Source organism: Syngnathus typhle, linkage group LG1 (assembly GCF_033458585.1).
Source record: "Syngnathus typhle isolate RoL2023-S1 ecotype Sweden linkage group LG1, RoL_Styp_1.0, whole genome shotgun sequence".
NCBI lineage: Eukaryota > Metazoa > Chordata > Actinopteri > Syngnathiformes > Syngnathidae > Syngnathus > Syngnathus typhle.
The window spans coordinates 16,621,269-16,643,633 of record NC_083738.1 but is presented as its reverse complement, the minus strand read 5'-3'; the positions used below and the strand labels follow the sequence as shown (position 1 = coordinate 16,643,633).

Here is a 22,365-nt window from a genome sequence, read left to right as displayed (position 1 = left end):
GCACTTTTAGGATCATTGCTCATTATTTATAACGTATCAATAATTGTAATGAACTGATTGAGCCAGTTAAATGGAGCAATGACAAAACATAATACAGGATGTTTAGCATTTGTATGTAATGGTGACACCAAAATTATGCTTTAAAATGGGGTTCATTGATTACCAGTGGGGAGACAAATTCTTGTGGATTTTGTCCGAATTAGAAAAAAAAACTTTAAAGATTATAAAATAACCTGAATTTATCACAATTGTTTTTTATTCAACCTTTATTTAACAAGGTGAGCATACACAACATTCATTTACAATGGCATCATTCTAGATGAGAAATGAAAGTCAAATATTTATTGGTATTATGTATTTTGTTATTGTCAAAAACGTTCCTTTCTATCGCAAATACTCCATTTAAAAAAAAAAAAAAAATTCTAACTTTGATGTTCAGAACCAGGCCTTCCATCCAGCAGGCCTGCAGTTAGGGGTCGGGTGACATGTTTCCTTTGTGATGTCATGATGTCGTTGTTGCTTTGGTTATTTTATAATTTTATTTATTTATTGCTATGGCTGTTGATATATATATTTTAATTATATATATATATATATATATAATACGCACACACACACATTATCTCTCTGTCTCTCACTGTCTCTCTCTCGCTTATTTTTGCTCGGCAATTATACAAAAAAGGCAATGTTAATGTAAAAACGTCCTGGCTGAGAACGTATTATTGCGTGTTCAGTTCTTTCTAATGAGGAATATTGCTTCGGAACTCAACGGTTTCGCTTCTCCGACGTCCTACTGTATTCTCTGTCGTAATTTCCGACCATCGTAGGCTTCCGTACTGTAGCACTGGAAGCGTGAGTAAGCTAACTCTTGTCGTTTTTCACTTGTCGATGCAATAGGGGGATTAAAATAGAGTAGGTGTGTGTTTTAACCATAAACAAGCATTGAATTAGAAATATCTTACGTGACGCTCAGACTTGTTTATTTGATCGCTGCTTTTTGGTCGCCTCTTGTATGGAAACGCTAACGTTAGCTTGGGCTCTTTGAATCCTAGCCACATCAATGCTAATTTAAGTACCGTCTGTTATTGTGCCACGCTCAATCACGCTGTAGTAAGACAATACTCATCTTTGTATGCGGCTTGTATCATCAGTTTTAAAGTTTGTTTTGAACTGAATTCCCGAGCTTCAGTTAAAAGTCGTATTCGTTGAGTTGGTCTGGCTGCATTTATTGATGACGTGACTTCCGTCGATGTGAGAGCATAAGAGAAAGGGAGTGTAAAGAGATGAAAACGTTGTGTCTTTCAGCTGGAAATGGCAGACTTAACAACGCTTGAGAGCCTTTTGGAGATGGGCTTTGACCGGAACAGGGCGTGAGTGACAGTGGAGTTTTCTCATATTGCTTTTCTAAAGGTTAACTGAAAGAAGAAATGCTGATTTTGTCCTGTCTTTTCAGCGAGAGGGCTGTGGCCAATACCGGGAACCAGGGGATCGAACAAGCAATGGACTGGTAAGTCGCAAACACACCAGAGCCGAGTCACCGAATGTGCAAAGTGATGGCTATTTCCACGCGTGTTTTGTTCAGGTTAATGGAGCACGAGAACGACACGGACATTGATGAGCCATTTAAGCCTCCTGTTCTGGCAGCACCGGATGATGACCAGGCCGGCACGCAAGACGCTTCGCTCGGGGGTACAGCCGGAGGTGCGTGGAAGTTGAAAACACAAATATAAACGGCCACTTGCATATTCTGGTTCCAGTTGGGTATTTTCAACTTTGATTGTTTTGCCTTTTTGTTCATGTATGTATTGTGGTCTCTCAGTTGCGAGCGGAGAAGGCACACAGGTTGGCGATGATGATGACAAAAAGGCCATGACAGAGGAGGAGAAACAGCAGCAAGTCAAAAGGTCAGAGTTCACAGCAGGGTTATAACAGTTTGGGATTGTTCTTTATAATGTAGTTAGTTTTTAAAGGAATTTTCTGTTTTAGTATTAGTTTTTTTAGGTATATGGTATTTGTATGTATGAGAGAATTGAAAAAGTCCAAGTATTGTGTCTTAAAATGTCAAGAGTAGTATTTTCAAATTTGATTAACAATGGATTATTTGTCAGGCTGATAGAACCGGCCAATAGGAGTGCCATTTTATCATGCTTAATACAAATCACTATGGATGGCCATAAACTTAGCATATGATTTGCTTGGCTTTACTTTCCCAGCAATTCAATATCACCAGGAAGTGTTTTGTTTTCAATGTAGCCTCTCTCAAACTGACCCGCTGCCTGTGTGCGTCAGACTGGAGGAGCTGATGCGACTGAAGCAGGCAGAGCGGCGAGAGCGCGAGCGCGCTGAAGAGCTGGAGAAGGAAAAGCAGCGGAGGAAGACGGGCCAAGAGCTACAGCAGATTCGCAACAAGCTGCAGGACGACGATATGAAGAAGTTGGCTGAGCTGCGGCAAAGAGAGAAGATGGAGGACAAGATGGCCAGGTAAGGTCCCTGTCAACGTTTTGGAGGAGCAAATAATGATGTCATGCTGATTGACTTTGGTTTTTCACCACTAGGCAAAGGGTTATAGAAAAGATAGCAAGAGACAGGGAGGAGAGAGCACAAAAGGTAGTTGACTCTGCATTTTCTCTGTGGCAAAGCCAACAATCATGACTGGAATTTTTCTTGCCTTGTCGACCAAAGTTTGGAGGTGGAGGAACCTCAAGCACAAGTACGTCTTCAGTCCAGCCCAGCCCAGTGTCACCCACCGGTCAGGGCCCGCCCCCAACCAAGAGAGAGTACGACGAGTCCAGGATACAGGTCATTATTTGAATTTGGTTTGGTGCTTGATCCATTTATTGGAATTTAAAATAGTCCTCTCTCACGATGTTCACTTTTTGACATCACGAGATCAAGACAGGTTCCTAAGTCTTCAAAGCCATTGAATCCATGGATCTAAGACAAAAGCTTGGAATTCAAATATCTTTAGTCAATATACAAAAAAAAGTTATTCCTGCGTCACTCCACTGTGGTCTCAAATGTCAAAATACATTTCTTAAAAACATGATTGCATTTTGCACCCTTTATTTTTAGAAAAGCAAGTTGACTTCCGCTTGTCCCGTGTTAACAGGTGCGCCTGCTGGATGGATCCACCCTCACAGCAGTGTTTAAGGCCCAGGAGCCTCTGGCGGCGGTGCACGTTTACGTGCAGGTGAACGGCAACACGCCAGAGGGTCAGGAATTTACGCTGCTGTCCCCTTATCCTCGTCACGTTTACACTGATCTAGACATGGAGAAGCCCCTCAAAGAGCTAGGTGAGAGACATTTAGCTGTTCGGCTGCACGTTACACACTTCTGGCCATCTTTGCTGTTTCTAATCCATTTCCCCTTGATTCATTTGTGTTTAGGTTTGGTGCCTTCCGCTGTGCTGGTCGTTACCAAAAAGTGAGTTAAGGAGGAGCATTCTGCTCCATGAGCCTACCTCACCACCTCCCCTACAATTACGCAAGAAAGACTGGACCGGACACCATGGCTTTAGTGTCATTTTATCAGATAGTCAACTGGACTAATAATGATAAAGGTTGAAGTTACATGATCACTCATAATATCCGCTAACAGCTCCAAAACAAAAAACAATGGTTGTGTGGCTGGTTGATTTCACTGGATGTTTGTTTTGAATGCAGTGACTAAAGATGTATATAGTAAATCTAGTAGGCATCTGATTGGTGTCAATAAGGTCAACACAGAACACAAAAGTTTAACGGGAGTCCGCCCTAATCAACCTAATTGAAAACTCTATTTGCCCCTTTAAAAGGGCATTAAATTGAATTCACAATTTACTGATTTTGTGAGATTCTACTTTCTGCCAGTTTTTATAAGTCAGAATATAGTGACAACTTGTATGTCTGCATAATTGACTTCAAGAATTGACTTTCAATAAAGCTGACTTGGAGAATTGCTGTAGTGCTCATTCTGTGTTGGTAAAGGGTAGGTGAAGCACATCACATACAATTATTTATTTTTTTTCTACAAACCACAAAACACTACATGTAGACAAGGTTGAACGAGTCTCTGCCTCAAATGGGCCGTTTCAAGATCCAAACACGTATATGCAGACATTATAAAATATTTTATGTACATCAAGGGACAAAAGTGTTGCAGGACTGTTCAAAATCCCCCTGTAATAGATGGCTTGCAAAGTTAGATTATAAAATAACTTTCAAACAAAACTGAAAGTTCATGGACAAATACAAAAATAGTTCTGTTTAAAACGAGGTCTAACTTGCAACAGTGTCCTCTGGCTACCTTGCAACACTTTGCCTGAACACTCACACCAAGTCAATTGACAACAGTGATGAAGGCCAGGAGGCAGGACGAAGAGGAAAAGATGCTGGGAAACATTTGATGAAAACCAAACTTGGAAGGACTGGTGTTTTTTCTTTTTTTTTTTTTCCTGTCCTGGTGCACCACTCTCAGCCACCTTTAACTGGGTGGATAGTATCCCTGGTTGTAGTTCCAGGTGTTTGGGTAGCCGTAACTCCCGTACTGTTGTTGCTGGCAGAAGGAAAAGCAAATATACACAAAACCAAAAAAAAACGGTTGAAACCTGTTTTTAATAGAGTAATTCATTCATACCTGATACCAGTTGTTGTATCCTCCATAGCCGCCGGATTGGGCGCTCACATCCATGGTCATCTCTGGGGGAGGCGGAACTGTGATTGGGGCCTGGGGATCAGTGGGCGGGACTTGTGCTGAAGTGCCATCTGCTGGGGCATCATCACCTTTGATCAGCTTCTCTTGGCCCTCATCCCTGTTGGGGAATTAGAATAAGGTGGTTGTGGCTATCATTTTATCTAGCGTGGAATGATGACATCAGCAGACTTCCAAGTTGTGCTTTATTATAATTGGGAAGGGCTGTCTTGTTCCTCCCTTACCCGTTTTCTGCCTCTCTCTTTGTCCCGCCCAGCTCTTTGAGCAGCTTCTGGTGCTCTTCGTAGACAGACAGCACACTACACAGGATATAGAGGCAGGCTATGAACGACGGGGACAGTCGGGAATATAACCTAAAGACCATTTTTTACTGATGAATGAGATATTGACCTCTGGACAGAGTTGCTGTACTCTTCTACAAACTGGAGGCAGCGCTGTGAGAGGAGGATCTTGGTGCGCGGTGCGAGAGGCGCCGCCAGGGCTCGTGTCACACATTCCTGAACCGCCTGGGCCGAGGACCCTGGCTCGCTGGATGCCTCCAACTCCAGCAGGTTCAGGTGCAGCTTGTCATTACCCTGACGGTAAGAAGAACAGGGAAGCTTAACCATCATGTTTTCAGAGCACTACTGACACCTAGTGGCGTTTTGTAGGTCCTGTAGCGTTAATAAGCCAATACATATTGCTTCCATTCGAAATATCTCACTGCACACCAGATAAAGTACACAAAGTAAAAGCAGAAGATGAATTTGATTCAAGATCTCGATTCTATTTTGATTTAACACAAATGTAATAAGTCTGCTTTCATGGAGGACTAAAGAAATCTGAGAATATTTACTTTTGAGAGGGTGAGACTAAGTATTTTTGGACAATTTTAAATGCCACAGGACGAATAATCAATTGTCACAATAATTATCCATTACTTTGGTAATCTGTGGATCATTAAATAACCATTTCACCACGGATCCCAAAGTTTGGACATTGCCTTTTGTGCATTTTTTCCACCTGGCTCGCCACATTCCTGCCAACTTATTTCCACAAAGGGAGGTGCGTGAGTCTGCGTTAACATTAGCTTGTGTAGAAAAATGATCACTGCGAAGCTTCATAGTAGACGTTTTGCTTCTACTTTTTTTGTGTAATAGAAAAGATTGAGTTATTCAACTGTTACGGGAAATGCCGAAAAGTGCTGCATCTTAAAGAAGTGGTACTATGCACTCACCGGACTGATCTCGAGCGCTTCCTGTAAAATGCTGCGAGCTCTGCCAGGGTTTCCGCCGAGCTTCAACAGCAGCCGAGCGAGCTTGATGGAGTAGAAGGCGTGCAAGATAGGCTTCTCTGTCGATTGGCTCACCGCCTCCTGCAGGAGAGCTTCTGATTGCTCGAGTTGGCCCGCCCTCCTCTCCAAAGCGGCCCTGTGGATACGAACCACGGCCAAACCTGGCATGTTTTTATCCAGAGCCTCCAGCACCCGCCGAGCCTCGGCCAGGTCGCCTGAAGGCCAAGACGAGGCACGATGAGAAAAGAGGGGGACGCAGGCAAAAATAACAGAACCGATAACAGAACAAGAGGAAAAGTTAGCATGTTGCGTTGTACCATGTCTCTCCTCGAAGGTGGCCCTCCGCATATGGAGGTTAGGATTGGACGGCAGGTGAAGACAGGCTCGCTTGTAGACAGCTCGAACTTCATCCACGCAGCGCGACTCCAGGTATTGAATGTACTGAACAAAGCACACGGCGAAAAATCGGACAAAACCATAGTACATGCTCACATTCTTGTGAAATTTCAGTACAGCGTTTACACTTACAAAACTTTTGCATTCTAGTCGATTAATTATAACTTGGTAAAAATTCTCCCCACCTTGCTCCAGTCACTTTCTTTCTCAAATATTAATACTGTAGCATCTCATGTGTAGTTTTCTTACCCTGGTCCAGAATTCCTCATAGAGAGCACAGGCTATCAGACAGCGCTCAAAGAGAACACGAAGTCGGCGGTCGTCACGGGCAACCTCGGTTTCGCCCGTTCCTTGCTCAATCTGAGCTGTCACTTCCGGTTCCTCAGTGATCTCTTTGACATCTGTGTCCATCTTGTTTGAATCTGCACAGATGCCCCGGTATCAAACGGGATGTCGGCGGCTTCACATTTACAAAACAATACCGGTGCAATGCCATCACCTTTGTTACAGTCTTCTTCGGGGTCTTTGCTCAGCTGGGCAAGCTCCCAGTCAAGGTAGGAGTGCCAACCACGCAGCTGGATTTGATCAAGCGGCTTCACATGGAAGTAAGGACGTTTGATCTACAAATTGAACGCATCACTTTGAATGACTAATGAGGGCAGAAGAAATAGTGGTTGAACTAGAACTTGGAAAAAAAGATTTGATCTCATTGTGACCTTGTTTTATGATTTCTGCTTGGTTATTGGTGGCTATTTTCATAAAAGAAGCAAGTCAGCAGTTCTGTACACAGTTCTAGATGATCTGATTTGACTTTAAGTGTAGGAGCTGTCTATAGGTGAATTGGTGAGCCCTATCTGACTGCTAAATCTGAGCATATTATCGGTTTTGTTTTCCAGTGTAACGGTTTTTATATGTTGATTTTAGCGTGTAGTAGATACTCCAATTAGATACTTAATGACAACAAAAGAATGCAAAACCAACAGAATTATGACAATGGCTTAACTTGGCTCGAATTAAATCACCATTCCGAGTTGGAATGAATTGAAAGTTCATTCATCCTTTCAAGCCCGGCAAAACAACACACTTCATGTCAATTGTTGCTGTTGATTATTGAACTAGGCCCTTTGGTCTCTCTAGTAAGACTGAGGAGTTGAGGAGTGTGACCACTGCTTTTTGCAGTAGCGCATCATTAACAATGGTTTATGAATGAGGCGAGGTCCAATGGAGGTCCAAGAATCAAAACAAAGGAGCATGACTCACAGTGTCTTCAAAATTCCATCTCTTGCGAACTTCATTTTCGTTCTCCTGGTAAATTGCGTCCCGGCGGAGCAACACTTGCTCTCTAATCCTCTGCATCAGCTCCTCCTAAGCAAAAAGAACACAGACACAATGAAGATCTCACTCATAGTGATGAGCTCAGTGCGACGTGGTGAAAAGTTCCTCACCGAGTCTGTGTCCTCAGGTGTGACGGGTTCTTCCTCTCCGGGCGGCATCTCTTTTCCTTTCTCCTTGGCCTGTTCGGCACGCTCTACTTTCTGGGTCTCCCGGCATAAGGCTCTCACCTCCTCATATTCCTCCGGTGAAAGTGCTTCTTTGGGCTCATTGCTGCTCAGGTGGGTCTTGAACCTATGCCAGATGCCACGTGCAACAATAATAACTATGTCTTTCTCAATCACGACTGGCGTTTCTCACTTTTCGTAGTGCGCGTTGTAGTGCTGCGTGGGAACTTTGAGGACTCTGTCTAGCACAGCTGTGACGTTCCTCAAGTTGCTTTGCTCCTTCTCCCATTCATCATACAGATCCCACAGCCGATCTGAGTGGAAGTCCAGGCCTGCTGCTCCAACCGCGTCCTCAAACACACTGAAAGTTGAGCATGGATATCAGTTGGACACATTTTGGATAAAAGACAGTCCAAGTAAAGGTACTGGAATTCAGCTAATAGGAGCAAACTTTTTCCTTAATACACATGCCACATATTTCTCCTTTAATATTCACTATAGTATTCATTTTTACAGCTGAAATAAATACAAAAACGTCCTGACCCCTAGTAAAAGCCATAACCCCTAACCAACTAACGATAACAGAAAATACAGTCCATTGTGTGTACCTGCGAATACGCTTGGGCGAATCTGGCTGGTTCATGTCCAGTGTTCCCAAAAGTAGATTGATGTAGTGGATCCACAGATCGACACTCAGAGGGATTGCCTGAAGACCCTGAAGACACACCTAACACAAAGTACCCGATTAGCACCATAGATTCTGAAAACCAATAAAGTACAAGATAGAAAAGTTGGCTTCAAAGGTGATTTTTTTTTTTTTTTACCTCTGCTGCTTTGTCGTTGTTACCCGCACGACGCTCCAAATCAGCAATTTTTTTCCAATAACCATAGCAGAGTGGATAGCGGCCGAGGAAGGCCATCAGGGCTCTCCGTGATGCTGCAATGTGGCCCTGACAGGAACGATGTGTTGATGTTACATGACGGAGAACCCCTCTTGGTGAACCAAGATCTGTGAGGCCTAATCTGATATTTGTCAAACATGTTTTCTTTTTTTTTTCCTTCATAAACATCAAGCTCTCACCTCTTGCTCACAGTATTGCAACAGGTCAGTCCAACTAGTGAAGTCTTGAGAGTTGTCGTGTGCGGTATTCCAGAGACGGTCAAAGTCTGCTGGCATATCGACTTCCTCATCTGTGGCTGGAGGCAGTGAGAAGGAAGCAGTATCTGCCTTTGCAAAGGCCTCAGAGGCCGAGTTTGTGAAGCCATTCTCGTCTGACATCTCTGGTAGAGTTAACGTGGGAACCTCAGCAGCCTCCATGGCTAGAAAAGAGCATATTGATAAAAAATCTCTTTAAGAAGGAACTTTCATGCCTGCCATTAGATCAATGTTAACTTACATTGATAACATTTTCTAACTTCCTATGCATAACTAAAAACGTCAGCCTCCTACCCCGATACATTAGCAAAAAGCGCGATTGAAATGTTTGCTCTTTGAGGCTCCAACAACCGGCGTTCCCACATTGTTAGTCTGTGACTGTCACAGAAAGTGCTAATAGTTGCATTTAAATTAAACGCTGGTTTCACTATATCGGAAGACCCAGCCACATTTTACGCAAAGGCTGCGTGGGGGATAGGTGGGCTGTATCCCCATTTGGTACCCCCACATCGATAGACAGCTGCGATCAGAGCGAAGTAGACCTCTTATTCAGGGCCTTACTTGAAACTACTATTAAGAATTCATGACTAACGTAGCGAAAAGCATATGAAGCACGCTTTGTGACAAGTGGTTTTGCTCGTTACGGATGCCCTCAAACCGTGCACACATCTTACTGGGACGCTTATCTTGTACTCATGCAGAATGAACCACCACTCTAAACCTACGTCCGACAAGTAATATTGCTTTGACCCTATTCAACTTAGTTCCAAGTACCTGAAGGCTCTCCGAGCTCCCTATTTTCGCTCATTTCGCCGTCCGTCGCCATGATGGCAAGCCTCACTACTACGTCACAAAAGCGCGCTAGAAGCTGTTACTTTACTTGACGTCATCAAGTGCGCGACTAATGTGACAAAAAATATATATATATAAAAATATAAATATATATATATACACATATATACACACACACACATTACATTAGATGTTTAGTGTACAATTTGTTGTATTCATGGATTTACTTACAGGACAAGACAAGTAACAATTCAAAAAAATAAAAAGCTGATCCATAAATACACAAAACAAAGAGGGTTTTCCTATAACAATTGGTCTTTATTTTCACTTGGTCACATCTTTTAAAGTATATCTGACAACTCTGCTTCTTCACTTCTATTACCACTGTATCAAGTTTGAAAAAAAAATGCAGTCACATTTACAATCATGAAACAATAGAAAAGCAGATTGACACCATTTTAAAGAACAGGACAAAATCAGACTCCCATGATCATTTAGATTTGTGCAGTGCAGCTGACATGTTCCATTCTAAGGTTTAACTCAGAAAACAAAGGGGTATGCCTTTCAGATTTACATTTAAGATAATTGAGACCCATAAAATCTGGAAATGTTGAATTCAAGACAGAAATCTAAACAATACTTGGGTTGTCAGAAGTGCATTAAAATTAACAGGAAACAAACAATTACAAATGGAAGGAAAACTTGTAGCCAAAAGCATTTCTATTGTGAAGTGTTGATCAAAAGATAAACATTTTGGAAAGCAGCTGATCTCCATGATCCCTTACCAAAGCAAATACTTCTTTACAGACAACTTCATCTGTCACTAATTTATAATGAGGTTGAAAATGCCAATTGTAAACTGAAAACGTGAGAAGCAAGGTCAGTTGTTTTCTTCATATTGCAAAATCTAAAAATCGAAATATGCATTGGGTGAAAATCAATCTGTAATACACCATCAGACAGAGCATTTGCTATGACATTTACCAGTATATTTGTACTTCAGAGGCTGAGTAGAGTATGATTTGATTTGTTAAGGATTAATGACATCAGTTTTTATAAGTTACATAACATTACACAAAAAAGGGGGCACATGAGTGTATCGACGTGCACTTCAGATAAAAGTGTAAGGTGTGTGTGTGTGCGTGCGTGTGTGTAGGTGTGTGCGTGTGTGTTGCATTGTGTTCAAGTTCAAGTGGGGAATCTTGTTGCTCTTTTCTCTTATATTCAGTCACTTGCTAATTTCTCTTATATTCAGTCACTATTTCCTCCTACTCCTCATCTACTCTCTCAACGGTTACTGTAGCATCACAGACCAATCAGTGCCTGCGTTCACGCCGGGCTTGCGGAGCGTCAATACTGACGTAGAAGCTTCGAAGTCAAACTCAAGCTGGCTCCTCTGACCATCTATGAAAGGCCAAAAGAAATGAAAGCAACGTAAAAAAAAGACTGATACAAATAGCAAGTGAAAACAAATAAAAAAAGGACTCACCGGCTGTCTTTAAGGTAGCCTTGGTGGGCTTACTACATCCCAGTATGACGATGCGTTCAATAATGGAACTGGTCGAGAAATGGGCCTTTGGGGCAAGGTTTCTGAGGGGCATTACAATTTCATTAAAAAAAATTACCAACAGCATTATTCCAAAATCGTAGTCACTGTTTGCAGATATTATTTACAACCTATCAATTACTCACTGAAAAACACACCTGCAGTATTCAACTATTTTAGCACCATCTCCTGGCATCTTTCTACCAAGGACCTATGTTGATGTGTGATGAGTTTAATTTTGGGAGGGGAAAGTAGTGCTTTGTCACCATCGTGTGGCATCTTGGTGACAAGGAACTGTGTTAAAGTGAGTTGAGGATCTTAACTTCAAAAACAATTTTTTCTTTGCCACCATCTTGTGGACTCTACAAATTTTTTTCAAGGGGCACTAAATATTCTTTAAACTAAGAGATAGGTCTTCTTATACTTAAAAGCAAATAATTTCTGCTCATTGAAACTCACACAGAGGAGAGGTTGTTGTTGGCAAATGACAGCCTCCTGTGAATGAACTCCTTCTTCTCAAAGTTGAAAGTGTGTCCATCATCGATGTAAAGCTCTCCCTCTGCAGCTCTCTGTGAAAATTCCGACACGTCTTTGAATATGAAATGACAACCTGCAACATGTTGCTTTGATGATTTGACGTACCTGACGACCAAGGGCCACGTACACGGTGTATGGGTCTTGCTCCATACAGGTGGAAGATCTACGCACTCGAAGCTTTCTGGGAATAATGGAGCCACCGCGCTGGAAAACTGGAATCTGACATGAAAACAGAAAACACAATTAGTGAGTTATGACTGAAGGAATAAAATGCACAGATAAAGGAGGCGATCACAGATTATGTGTGAGATTAGAGTTTTACAGAGCTCATGGTGACTGGAATGTAAAGGTTCTGGCCGCCATCGTGCTTCTGGAAGGTGTGGACATCAAACCAGACCTGACAGTAGAACAGAAGAGGTAAGATGTCCGACACCACAAACCGACAGACATGGCATAAAAACTTTATTTCTATACCTCCTCCTTTCCTGGCAGGTAAGCAGTTACTCCAGTGGCTCCCTCCTCAGTGACAGGGTGCACCAACAAGTCTCGACCTATGGCAAAATAGAAAGTGTTTAAAACACTTGCAAAAGATTGACTTATTCAGTAGCAACATTAGGACAACTGTGTTACTTGTTAAAACAAAACTCGAATGCTGCAGTAAAATTATTCGCATGTATAATAATCTGAATTAATTTTCGACATTTGGTCTCACCAATCAAAAACTCATCATCCAGAGCATAAGTAGCAGGATCCTGAGGATATTCTACCCACAGCGGCCTACAAAAGAAAAAAAAAAAAAAAAAAAAAAAAAGAACGTCACTGTGGGTTCCCACTGTAATTTCTAAACCTAGTAAACAGTTGGACATTAGTTTCATCAGCCATTTGATGAAAAAAAAAAAAAGATTGAAATCACAAGTATTAAAAACATCCAAAGCAAACCATGACTCAATTAAAATGTATTCAAGTGTCTACTAAATGCTCACCTCATGACTGGATGCCCAGTGAGATACGTGTGGTAGAACTGCTGGTACCAATACGGCAGCAGGCTGTAGCGTTGGCGCACAGCCTCTCGGATCAGAGCAGTGTTCTCTGGGCCGAAAAGCCATGGTTCACGACGGGGAGTGTCCAGGTGGGCGTGGGCCCTGAAGAACGGCTGGTAGGCTCCTGTCTGGTACCAACGCACCAGCAGCTCTGAGCTGGGAGACTTGAAGAAACCCCCGACATCAGCTAAAGGACAAGATAAGGAAAGATAATTGAGGATCTTGAGAATTTGTTGCATAGGCACCAAAAACCAAGGTTTGTTCTGACATTTTCACAAGAAAAACACCACCGTAGAGTAAAATTAAAATATAATCAAGCCAAAAGGTAGCACCACACACACACGCAGTAGTATTTGAGTTTGAAGAGGCGTGGCGCCGTGACTGACCGCAAATATGGTTGGCTGCCAACTACAATTAGTTCATGTCGCCGCAATGCTACTTGCCAGCGTTATTGGCTTGTAATTCTAATTTTGGCTGGTTACATAAAGCAGAAAGAATAAAAGGTGTTATGAAATTTGATGAAATAACTAAGAGAAAATTTGAAAAACATTTTCATTCATGAAATAAACTAAAAATGATAACCAAGTGAAACTATATTTATATAATTATAATTAAGGCACAAAATTTCTTATTTTTCATCTTTTGTCAATTGATTTCATACATTAGCGTTCAGGGTTTACTTTAAATGTAATTGCATTACTGTAAAGATGACGGAAGGTTGAATAGTCATTTGGGACTGTGGTTTATTTTATTACTTAGTTACAGCATTACTACAGGGCATGACCGCGTTAAAACTGCCGGTAACTATTTCAGCACCTTTTTGAGATCAGTTACTTTTCAAAGATAACTTGGGAGAGTGTCACTTACCACCACAAAAAGATATTCCTACCAGACCAATACTCAGACACATGGGGATGGACATTTTTAGGTGACCCCACTCAGCAGCATTATCGCCAGTCCATACAGCACCTAGAGATAGAAAAACACTCTTGAAACAGAATAATTCACTACTGTTGCCTCAATAAACAGTAACACAAAGGTTTAGTGACGGGCAATGAAAACAGACAAAGGCTCACCATAGCGCTGTGACCCAGCAAAAAAGGCTCTAGTCAAGACAAAAGATCTTTCGACCCCTCCTGATCTCTGGATCAGGCCCTCGGCTGTGGCCCTTTGCTGCAACAAACACGACAATCAGAACAACTGCACAAAAGACACATGGACATTCTCAATCACAAGCCATGAGCTTGCTAAGATAATGTTTTCTAAGGCTTAGTCTGAAAGTCAACACTGCTCACCACATAGAAGCCATAAAGGTTGTGCAGGTCACGGTGCTCCCACTCTCCATGCTTTGAGTCCTTGTGCATGGTGATCTCAGGCCCGTTGAATATTGAAGGCTCATTCATGTCGTTCCATGTATACAAGTTCTCCATCGTGCCCTGGACACACAAGTGCCTGTGAAAACTGGCTCACTGAAACTGTGATATTAAATGTAGAGTGGTACTGGCACTACTACTATTACTGCTGCTACTCTGTGCTAATGCTAAAACACAATGTAAAAGGCCATTGAAAGGCAAAACAATAATACCAATGTCAGTGGTAGAACCCTTTAAGTATAGACACATGTAGTTTACCGGGGCCATTTAGTTGTGAAAGCCTTCATTTGTCTGTATTCTGTATTCTACTGCCTCACTTGTTCCACTTCACTTTAGCTTGCCACGGGTCTCACCTCATACTGGTCGTAGGCAAACATGCTGGCCCACCAAGCCCTCATGTCTTCACGGGTAAAATCTGGATAACCGGCACTGCCTAAACAAAATCATTCAAGTCCAAAGTGAATGGGGCATGTTTATTCGGTCAAGGATGCATCATCAAACATCTGGTGTACCAACAGTCCAATTTCATACAATTTCATTAATCTTACTTACCAGGCCAACACCAGCCCTCATAGTCGGCGCCATCTTTATTCTTTGTGTAGAAACCTCGAGACTTGATTTCATTATGGATCTTGTAGCTGCTTTCCACTTTGATATGAGGGTCTACAATGGTTACCATCTATTACACAAAGAGAGGGAAATTAATATTTGGCAAAATCAGTATGGAATTGATAGTACCTTGAGACACCTGCTAAATCAGTTAGTTGTTGATGCCCCTGCTATTGGACCAATTGCTTTTTTTGCTTGTGGTCATAAATAAATACAATGTGTTTGACATATATTCTAACAAGTGTGCCATTTTATTGAATGGTCTCAGTAAATCACATATTTTCACCATGGCAGGTCGGTCTCAATAAACAGGAGTTCACCGAAAACACATTCATTTACAAACTTCAACATGAGCGCCGGTGGTCTTGTCGTGGCCAAACATTCGTACCTTGCGCTTTTTATCCATGAGTCGTTGAAGCATTTCCTTGGGTGTGGGAAACTTGTTCGTATCCCAGGTAAAGTAACGTTTCCCATCCGTGTGCTCAATATCGAGCCAGATGAAATCATAGGGAATGTCATGCTCGTCAAAGCCTGCATCCACAGACGCTACATCTTCCTGATCGTTGTAGTTCCAGCGGCACTGGTGGTAGGCCAACGCGGCCAGAGGAGGGAAGGCCTGGGTGCCTGACCAACGTTATAACACATTGAGTACTCATTCATTGTATTCATCCCGGGAGGAAAATGAAGTGAATAAGGTAATAGTACAAATTTGTAAGATTATGAAATAAAATACACTGGGTGAATGATCATAACATGACAGACAGTTCACATAATAAATAGTTTTACCAGTCAGGGAGGCGTATTGTGAGAAGACATCTTTTGGTGTTGGGCCGAGCATTATGAAGACATCAATGATGCCGCTTTCAGAGAACCAATGCACATCCGTCTGTGGGGTCTCACTGGAGCCTTGCACGTAGTCCAGCATTTTTCCAAACACAGTCTGAAGACAACCCAAAAAAATGACGCAGGCTAAACTGGCACCAAGTTCATCAACACGAACACATATCGTGTTTTGAGAGGCATCAGGCATGGGAGGAGGCACAAACCTTCCCTGCGGTGTTGGAGCTAATGTCAACCCAAGTCTCAGCAGCATTGAGCCAAAATATTCCTGTGGTCCGCTGGATGTTGTGGGCCAACATAACAGGCACGGAACCATAAAGTGCCATAGGATTATCCAGTTCATATTGGAACACGTCCAAATTATAGAGCCGATATGGATCTCCATTACTGAGAGGTGGAGACAGGTAAATTATACTTAGCAGGAAGAACCGCACTAAAATAAGCATCGTTTCAACCAAGCCCACTCCATGCATAGTCGTCATCATCATCATAACAAACTCACTCTGTAGTTTTAAGTCTGAGGTTGTCTGCATGTTCTGGAATGCCATAGACATGTTCCACCCCTGGCAATGAAAAGTCAAGACCGATAGCAGTTGGACCTGTAATGTGAGTGCACAACAAAGGAAGAATAATTGAACAGGGTCAACGCTAAACAGAAATTTACTATAGCTCGTTTCCATTTGATTTTTTGATTCAGTTCGTATTAATTTGTCTTTAAAGTGAGTTTAATAGGTTTTGGGAGAATGCCTCATTTTATTTTAGCATTTGGTGTTTTTTCTAATGGGAGTATTTTTTTAAGCACAAGATGAAAGTATTGTGTGATAAACTACAATTTCCAAACACAATTTCCTTCTTTTGAAGACCCTAACAGTCCAACTGAAATAAATTCAACCACAAAAGCTTATTTGTTACAATTAATGGATCATCTCTTTTTATTCTAAAGCACTTTGCTTTTGTGTATGTGGATAGTTCTAAGACCCACTACTACAAATTGAAACTTACCATTAGGTTTGGTGTCTGTAAATGATTTAAATGTTTCTTCCCACATGCCGTCTTCAACCTTATCATTCAATACAGCCTGCAAAGAAAGCGAGGAAAGAAGTAACATCTTTTTAGAGAAGATTTTTTTTTTTCCCCCAGATGAAATTCTAGGAGGGACTGGATTTGTGTGTAGCACCTCATCGTGCAGATCTGCATCCTCAGGCTCTTGGTCTGGCTCTCTGCTCCATGGCACAAGATGCAACAGCATCGAGGGGAATATGGCAAAAGGAGATGGAGAGGTATGTCACTTTGGAAAGGACATTATTTTAAGGATGTACAGTGGAATTAACTTGGGGAAAATTGATCAAACACAGGGGCTAACAGCTGCCATCACAAGTTGTCTAATAGGACCTCAGGAAACCATGCGACCTCTTCCTTATATCTACACATTTTATCAAGTCATTGTGGGAAATTAAGTCTATTCTACAGGTGCTGGGCCATCCAATTTGGGAGAATCAAACACACACAACCGCCACATCTGGTTTGGCAGGGTAGAGCGCTGACCGGTGAGCTAAAGGTCTGGGCCACCGTTGCTGCTCAATTCAAAGATGCTGACTTTGGCAGACAGTTTTTGGGCTGTCAAGACTTTGTTTACCAGCGTCTCCAGCTCAAATTCCGCATTGATTGAGATGTATGAACCAAATGGGGTTGACTTCATGCGTAAGCCGAGATTCGTGCATTTTGGATGTCCTTTACAAATCAAAGACAATAGAATCCACTTTGCTTGAGGTTGAATGGCAAGTTTCCACAGGTAGTGATGTTTTGTTATTAACGCTCCTACAGTGACAACTTTTTAAAGCTGCTTGGCTTAATCATTTTTTAATTACACGCGTTAGGCTGAGGGCATGAGACCAGTCAGCACCCCAACTCAATCCTCGCTGACTCTATGTTTTTTTTTAATTTTTTTATACAATGCATTTTTTGTTTGTTGTCTGAACAAAACAAAATTGTGGAAACAAACAAAAACTTAATTATAAGTAACTGGCTAGTCACAAAAGCAAACAAGCTCATGCAAATTTAGTTCTTTGTGTCAAATTAGATTATTGAACAATACCGGCCTAAGTGACACCATGCAAAATTAATTAATGACTGGGATGCTCTTCATTTATTTTAAGATCTACATCATGTTCCAAATTATATATGTTTGTCTCAGAATTTTTGTAGTTTATGCAAATGGCACTCAGCATAAGTTTTAATTTGTTGGCTGTTAAATAACAATTAGAATGCATTTAAACAAACCTCTTCATGACAACAGTATTTATTTTATATAAAAAAATAAAAACACTATATTCAAACACTGGTGTGGATAATTTGGAACAATGCTTTTAAAGCAAAACTGCTTTCAGTTTTGAAAACAAAATTAAACATATTATATGTTAGGTGTGAGTGTACGTGTGCAGAGGGCTGTTCGTCTCTGTGTGCCCTGCGATTGGCTGGAAACCAGTTCAGGGTGTCCCCCACCTACTGCCCGATGACTGCTGGGATAGGCTCCAGCACGCCCGCGACCCCCGTGGGGACTAAGCGGTACAGAAAATGGATGGACGGAAATTATTCTCGAACAGTTGACTTGAAAATGATGCTGAGTGACATTTGCATGGACTACGAGTTTGCGAAATACTTGTATGTTATTTGCATAACGATTGGAAACCCTGCGTAAGAAGGTAAATGGTCTTTTACTTGTATGGTATCTATCACCAGGAAATGCATTGCACTTGCAGAGACACAACCAACAGCATTCATCAAAAGCACAACGTTCACACCTTCCCGTTTCCTTGCTAATTCGAGAGGTAAAACTAGACTTTGGTTTATAGAGACTCCATGAGTATGTTACTATTTACAAATTAGTACAAGGAGTATAATACAGAGCATTTTGTTTACCTAGAGAATACACCCTTGACATTATTCCACACACTAGCCAATGTTCTTGTTATTAAATAGGAGAAACTAGGGCGATAAGGAGAAGAGGACAGAACGGGTCAGACAATTTTCAAATGAACACGAATGTAGTCAAAAACCAATAAGTGAGGTGTTTGTGTCGGACAGGCATTTGTGAAAGCGTGCGAGTAAGCGTGGTCTCTCACGTGTCCTTGCGTAGCCGTAAGTGCTCAAAGGCCAGAAGGCCGCGTGAGTTTAGCGAAAGCAGCACATCTCGCCCCTCCATAATGTCCAATCGGAAAGGCTGTGCACTGACAATGACCCTTTGAGACTCCGCCCCCAGTGACAGAACCACTCCATTCTTGTCCTGAGACAAAAGAGACAGGCTGGGGGGGACGAGAACAATGCAGATATCTTGATTTAGAGGATATAGTTGGGATCAATAAATCTGAAATCAAGAACTAAATAGAAAAAAGTGAAGAAAAAAAAAAGGATCTCAACCCGCTTTCATTGATTGCTGCAGAATCATCATTATACATATCAGCTACGTACCAAAAGCTCCCCCTCCTCGCAGGAGGCAACCGCAGCACGAGACACTTACGGCTCTGTAGGCGGCTCTCTGATGAGGACGTCGGGGACCTCATAACGAGGCTTCAGCGGTTTCAGCTCATTAATCTTCACCCTCGTTATGTTTCCCTGGAGACGATAGAGCTCCAGAAGCAGACGCACCTACAACGCAGCAGGAAAGAGAATGCTCTAATAATCATATTTATGTTGAAGTTTCTTTCGGATTAGCAGATAGGCCCAAATAGAATTTTTACAGTGTGTGCTTCCAGTAGATTTAGAGATGCAAACTAATGGCTTTTTAGACATAATGAAATGTGCATTAATCAAAAAAAGGCGATTTTAGTATGACGCATGGCAAACTTCAACTACAATAGGAAACATATTGGCAGATGAGTACATACGACTCAGCATTATTTCCTCACAAGGGTATAATTTGTGGAAAGTTCTTAAATTTAGATTTGATTCTGGAGTGTATGGTTGCCTACTATAATGGCCCGGTGTCCTTCGGCTGGATCACCGTATTGTGGGTGCCGTACCTTGTTCTTGTCATTCTTGAGCTGCAGGGTAAGTCTAGTGTTGGTTAGCTCCATAGTCTCTAGTAGGGCTCGATAGGGCGACTCGCCAGGGTTCAATGCTCGCTGACGTCTGTTAATAACATTAGAAAGAAGTGTTACACAAAACGAGGGACATGTAATTCAACACGTGAGCGCATGATTCCAGGACCCTATTCGATGTGTTCACTCACTTGCAGAAGGCACTCTGGTCACAGGTTTTGAAGTTGGCTCTCTCCACAGCCAGTGCCCCACTGAGACATACAGCAAGCCAGAGCGCCAAGACAGGCGCCATCCTACAAAGTGAATCAAGAAAAAGGAAGCTCCAGATGGATTGCGAATCAAGAAAAAGGAAGCTCCAGATGGATTAAGCTTTAAAATCTGTTACGGTGGCAGAGTAAGTCAGCTTATTGGCCTACGAGGCCACGAGTATGGACACTCGGTCAGAACGCTGCTGCTACGTTGCCTAGATCCCAAATTAAGGTTTAGTCACAGGAAAAATGCTCAGTAACTCACAGAGCACTCAATGGTCAGGCTCCCGTATATTTTATAGATATGATGTCATTTTATGACCGGTTAGGTTATTGCAATCTTCCAATGTCTAACTTTTGATCCGTAAAAGAATATTAAACAAGACACTGTCTATTACTGACAATCCACAACATCTACAGCAGAGCATCCTACTAAAGAAGGAGTTGCATAGATACCATGCTGAATATCTATCTTGTCTTTAATATTAGTGCTGTTTAGTTTCCCTTATTGACGAACAAAGCACCTATCTTGTGTCCGCAGGAACTACGCTTGTAGAAATAAAGTATTGCATGTTGTTTCCTAACTTGTTAAAATATTGTAGGAAATTATTGAGAAATCATCATGATTTTCACATTGATGTATGTCATTATTAATAAGATAAGTGTTTGAGCCATTTATTTTAGACGTGTGCGTCAAATTGGTAGCACTCTACATTAATAAGTACCTAGGAAGAAGGACCTCTCGGTTTCAAAAAGGTTGGTGACCCGTGTGACAGAACCTTGTGATCCGTTAGCCCCAAATTGCGCAAAGTCCTTTTAAAAACCTTTTGATCCAAGAACTGATAAATTGTTTGGGCTCACCCTCGATTCCTAGGATAAGCGGTTCGGAGAATGAATGAACGAAGGCGCCTTCTTGTATTAGCAGTAGAATGTCGTACTTTTGCATTAGAAAAAATTACTAGCAGCTGTATTCTAACTATTGAAACACTTCGGGAGGTTTCGCTGACAAATATTAAACACATAAAAGGTTTTCATTAAGTACATTACATTGGTTTTATTCTCTCTGGGTGTGGGTGGTAGATCCTGATGGCCGACAGACATCCTTGCTACACGATTTGACTACGATTTCAAATGAGATCGCATTCTAGAGTCAATTTCGAAATAAACCCCTTAACCAGCATCCATATAGTTAAGAAATCAACTAATCCGTTTTACCAGCCACTGAATCAGGGGCGCTTCATCGGTTTTAATTTTACTATTCCAGCTAGAGCAATGGCTAATGCTAGCTACCATTCTTCTAACTTATTTAAAACTATTAAAACGATCACACACACAAAATGAGACTAATTAAACAAAAAGACGAAGTATAAATACTGGAAGACCGCCTGACTATCGCTCGATTAACTGTGTCCGTTTTGTCGAGCTAACTGGTTAGCAAGCTTCCTAGCAAAGGCACAGGTTGACGGATGAGACGTTTATTCAATTGCGAGGTTCTCGACCGCAAGGGAGAGAATCTCTCGTGGTCTAAAATGGGCAGACATTAATGCCGCCACGTCTTCTTCTACCACAACTCCCCCCGGCTTGATAACGGTAAAAGCACAATGTATCTAAACAAGATACATAAATGATAAAGCGCGACCGTTAGTCATACCTTTCGGCGAAGGCGGCCATCTTGATTATGCCCCTGGTCAACTCCGCCTCTTAGTCGTGGATGATTATCATTCACTGTCCAAAAGATTCACGTGTAAATCGATTGTGACAATGAGAATTACAAACACCAACAAAACGGCTTCTTTAATTTGTAGCGATACTAATTTGCGGTCACTTCAGCTAGTCACATACCCGGAAGGTGCCGTTTTTCCGCGTGAGATTAATGTGGATTTGGACGCCATGTATCCTCTCAGGCATCGACACGTCATCGCCAAAATCCACTCGTGAACAATAGTTGCCTTTGATTTCTTTTTAATGTCACAATAGTGGCAGAGGGCTCTGTCACATGACTGACATTTGACCTTAGGGATGGTTGTTAGTCTTTTCTTGAATATCAGAGAATAATGTCTTGTAAATGCAAATGGGACTTTTTGAATAAAACAGATATAAAGATCAAAACAAAATTTTCATTTGTTACTGTTTGAGTTTACTTGCTTAAAACCATTTCAATTTCCATTCTGAATATGAACCCAGTAGGGCTCTGAGGTCAAGCCATGTGAGCTTTTCACTTGGTACGTGTCTTCCAAGGTGTCAGCACATGATGTCAAAATGTAAAGTGCATGATGACATAATGTTTATATACCAATTCAAATTGGACTGGGCATGTATTGGTTAATTCA

General features: G+C 41.7%; 3 protein-coding genes across 8 annotated transcripts; 1 reads left to right on the top strand and 2 right to left on the bottom strand.

Moving 5' to 3' along the window:
* The first annotated feature begins 771 nt into the window (after nt 1–771).
* Nucleotides 772–3,934, top strand: ubxn1 (UBX domain protein 1). 5 transcript variants are annotated; one of them, XM_061282418.1, is made up of 10 exons: nt 772–852; nt 1,306–1,370; nt 1,454–1,507; nt 1,583–1,701; nt 1,820–1,904; nt 2,254–2,481; nt 2,556–2,607; nt 2,683–2,799; nt 3,110–3,293; nt 3,387–3,934. In XM_061282418.1, the coding sequence occupies exons 2-10, from the start codon at nt 1,312–1,314 to the stop codon at nt 3,425–3,427; spliced, it is 939 nt and encodes a 312-aa protein (XP_061138402.1). In that variant the 5' UTR covers nt 772–852; nt 1,306–1,311; the 3' UTR covers nt 3,428–3,934. The 5 variants fall into 5 exon arrangements, with proteins under 5 accessions (XP_061138402.1, XP_061138440.1, XP_061138413.1 ...); XM_061282456.1 differs by having other exon boundaries at nt 775–852; nt 2,290–2,481; XM_061282429.1 differs by having other exon boundaries at nt 813–856.
* A 436-nt stretch (nt 3,935–4,370) lies between these two features.
* si:ch211-114c17.1 (pre-mRNA-processing factor 39) lies at nt 4,371–9,880 on the bottom strand. The gene is made up of 15 exons (XM_061282406.1): nt 9,788–9,880; nt 8,939–9,177; nt 8,682–8,807; nt 8,466–8,584; nt 8,051–8,218; nt 7,804–7,984; nt 7,619–7,723; nt 6,858–6,978; nt 6,608–6,780; nt 6,280–6,403; nt 5,906–6,177; nt 5,080–5,264; nt 4,914–4,988; nt 4,615–4,789; nt 4,371–4,533 (listed from the first exon to the last, which is right to left on the bottom strand). The coding sequence occupies exons 1-15, from the start codon at nt 9,837–9,839 to the stop codon at nt 4,462–4,464; spliced, it is 2,187 nt and encodes a 728-aa protein (XP_061138390.1). The 5' UTR covers nt 9,840–9,880; the 3' UTR covers nt 4,371–4,461.
* Nucleotides 9,881–10,102: 222 nt separating this feature from the next.
* On the bottom strand, nt 10,103–21,956 carry ganabb (glucosidase II alpha subunit b). Of its 2 annotated transcripts, XM_061276642.1 has the most exons (26): nt 21,878–21,956; nt 21,687–21,760; nt 19,979–20,080; nt 19,770–19,878; nt 19,268–19,395; nt 18,873–19,052; nt 18,670–18,735; nt 16,928–16,970; nt 16,753–16,828; nt 16,253–16,349; nt 15,957–16,137; nt 15,697–15,850; nt 15,299–15,534; nt 14,854–14,980; nt 14,655–14,734; nt 14,224–14,364; nt 14,005–14,101; nt 13,796–13,897; nt 12,872–13,115; nt 12,601–12,665; nt 12,363–12,439; nt 12,211–12,285; nt 11,994–12,107; nt 11,811–11,920; nt 11,295–11,395; nt 10,103–11,209 (listed from the first exon to the last, which is right to left on the bottom strand). In XM_061276642.1, the coding sequence occupies exons 2-26, from the start codon at nt 21,704–21,706 to the stop codon at nt 11,100–11,102; spliced, it is 2,835 nt and encodes a 944-aa protein (XP_061132626.1). In that variant the 5' UTR covers nt 21,707–21,760; nt 21,878–21,956; the 3' UTR covers nt 10,103–11,099. The 2 variants fall into 2 exon arrangements, with proteins under 2 accessions (XP_061132626.1, XP_061132637.1); XM_061276653.1 differs by lacking the exon at nt 18,670–18,735 and having other exon boundaries at nt 21,878–21,955.
* Nucleotides 21,957–22,365: the final 409 nt, after the last annotated feature.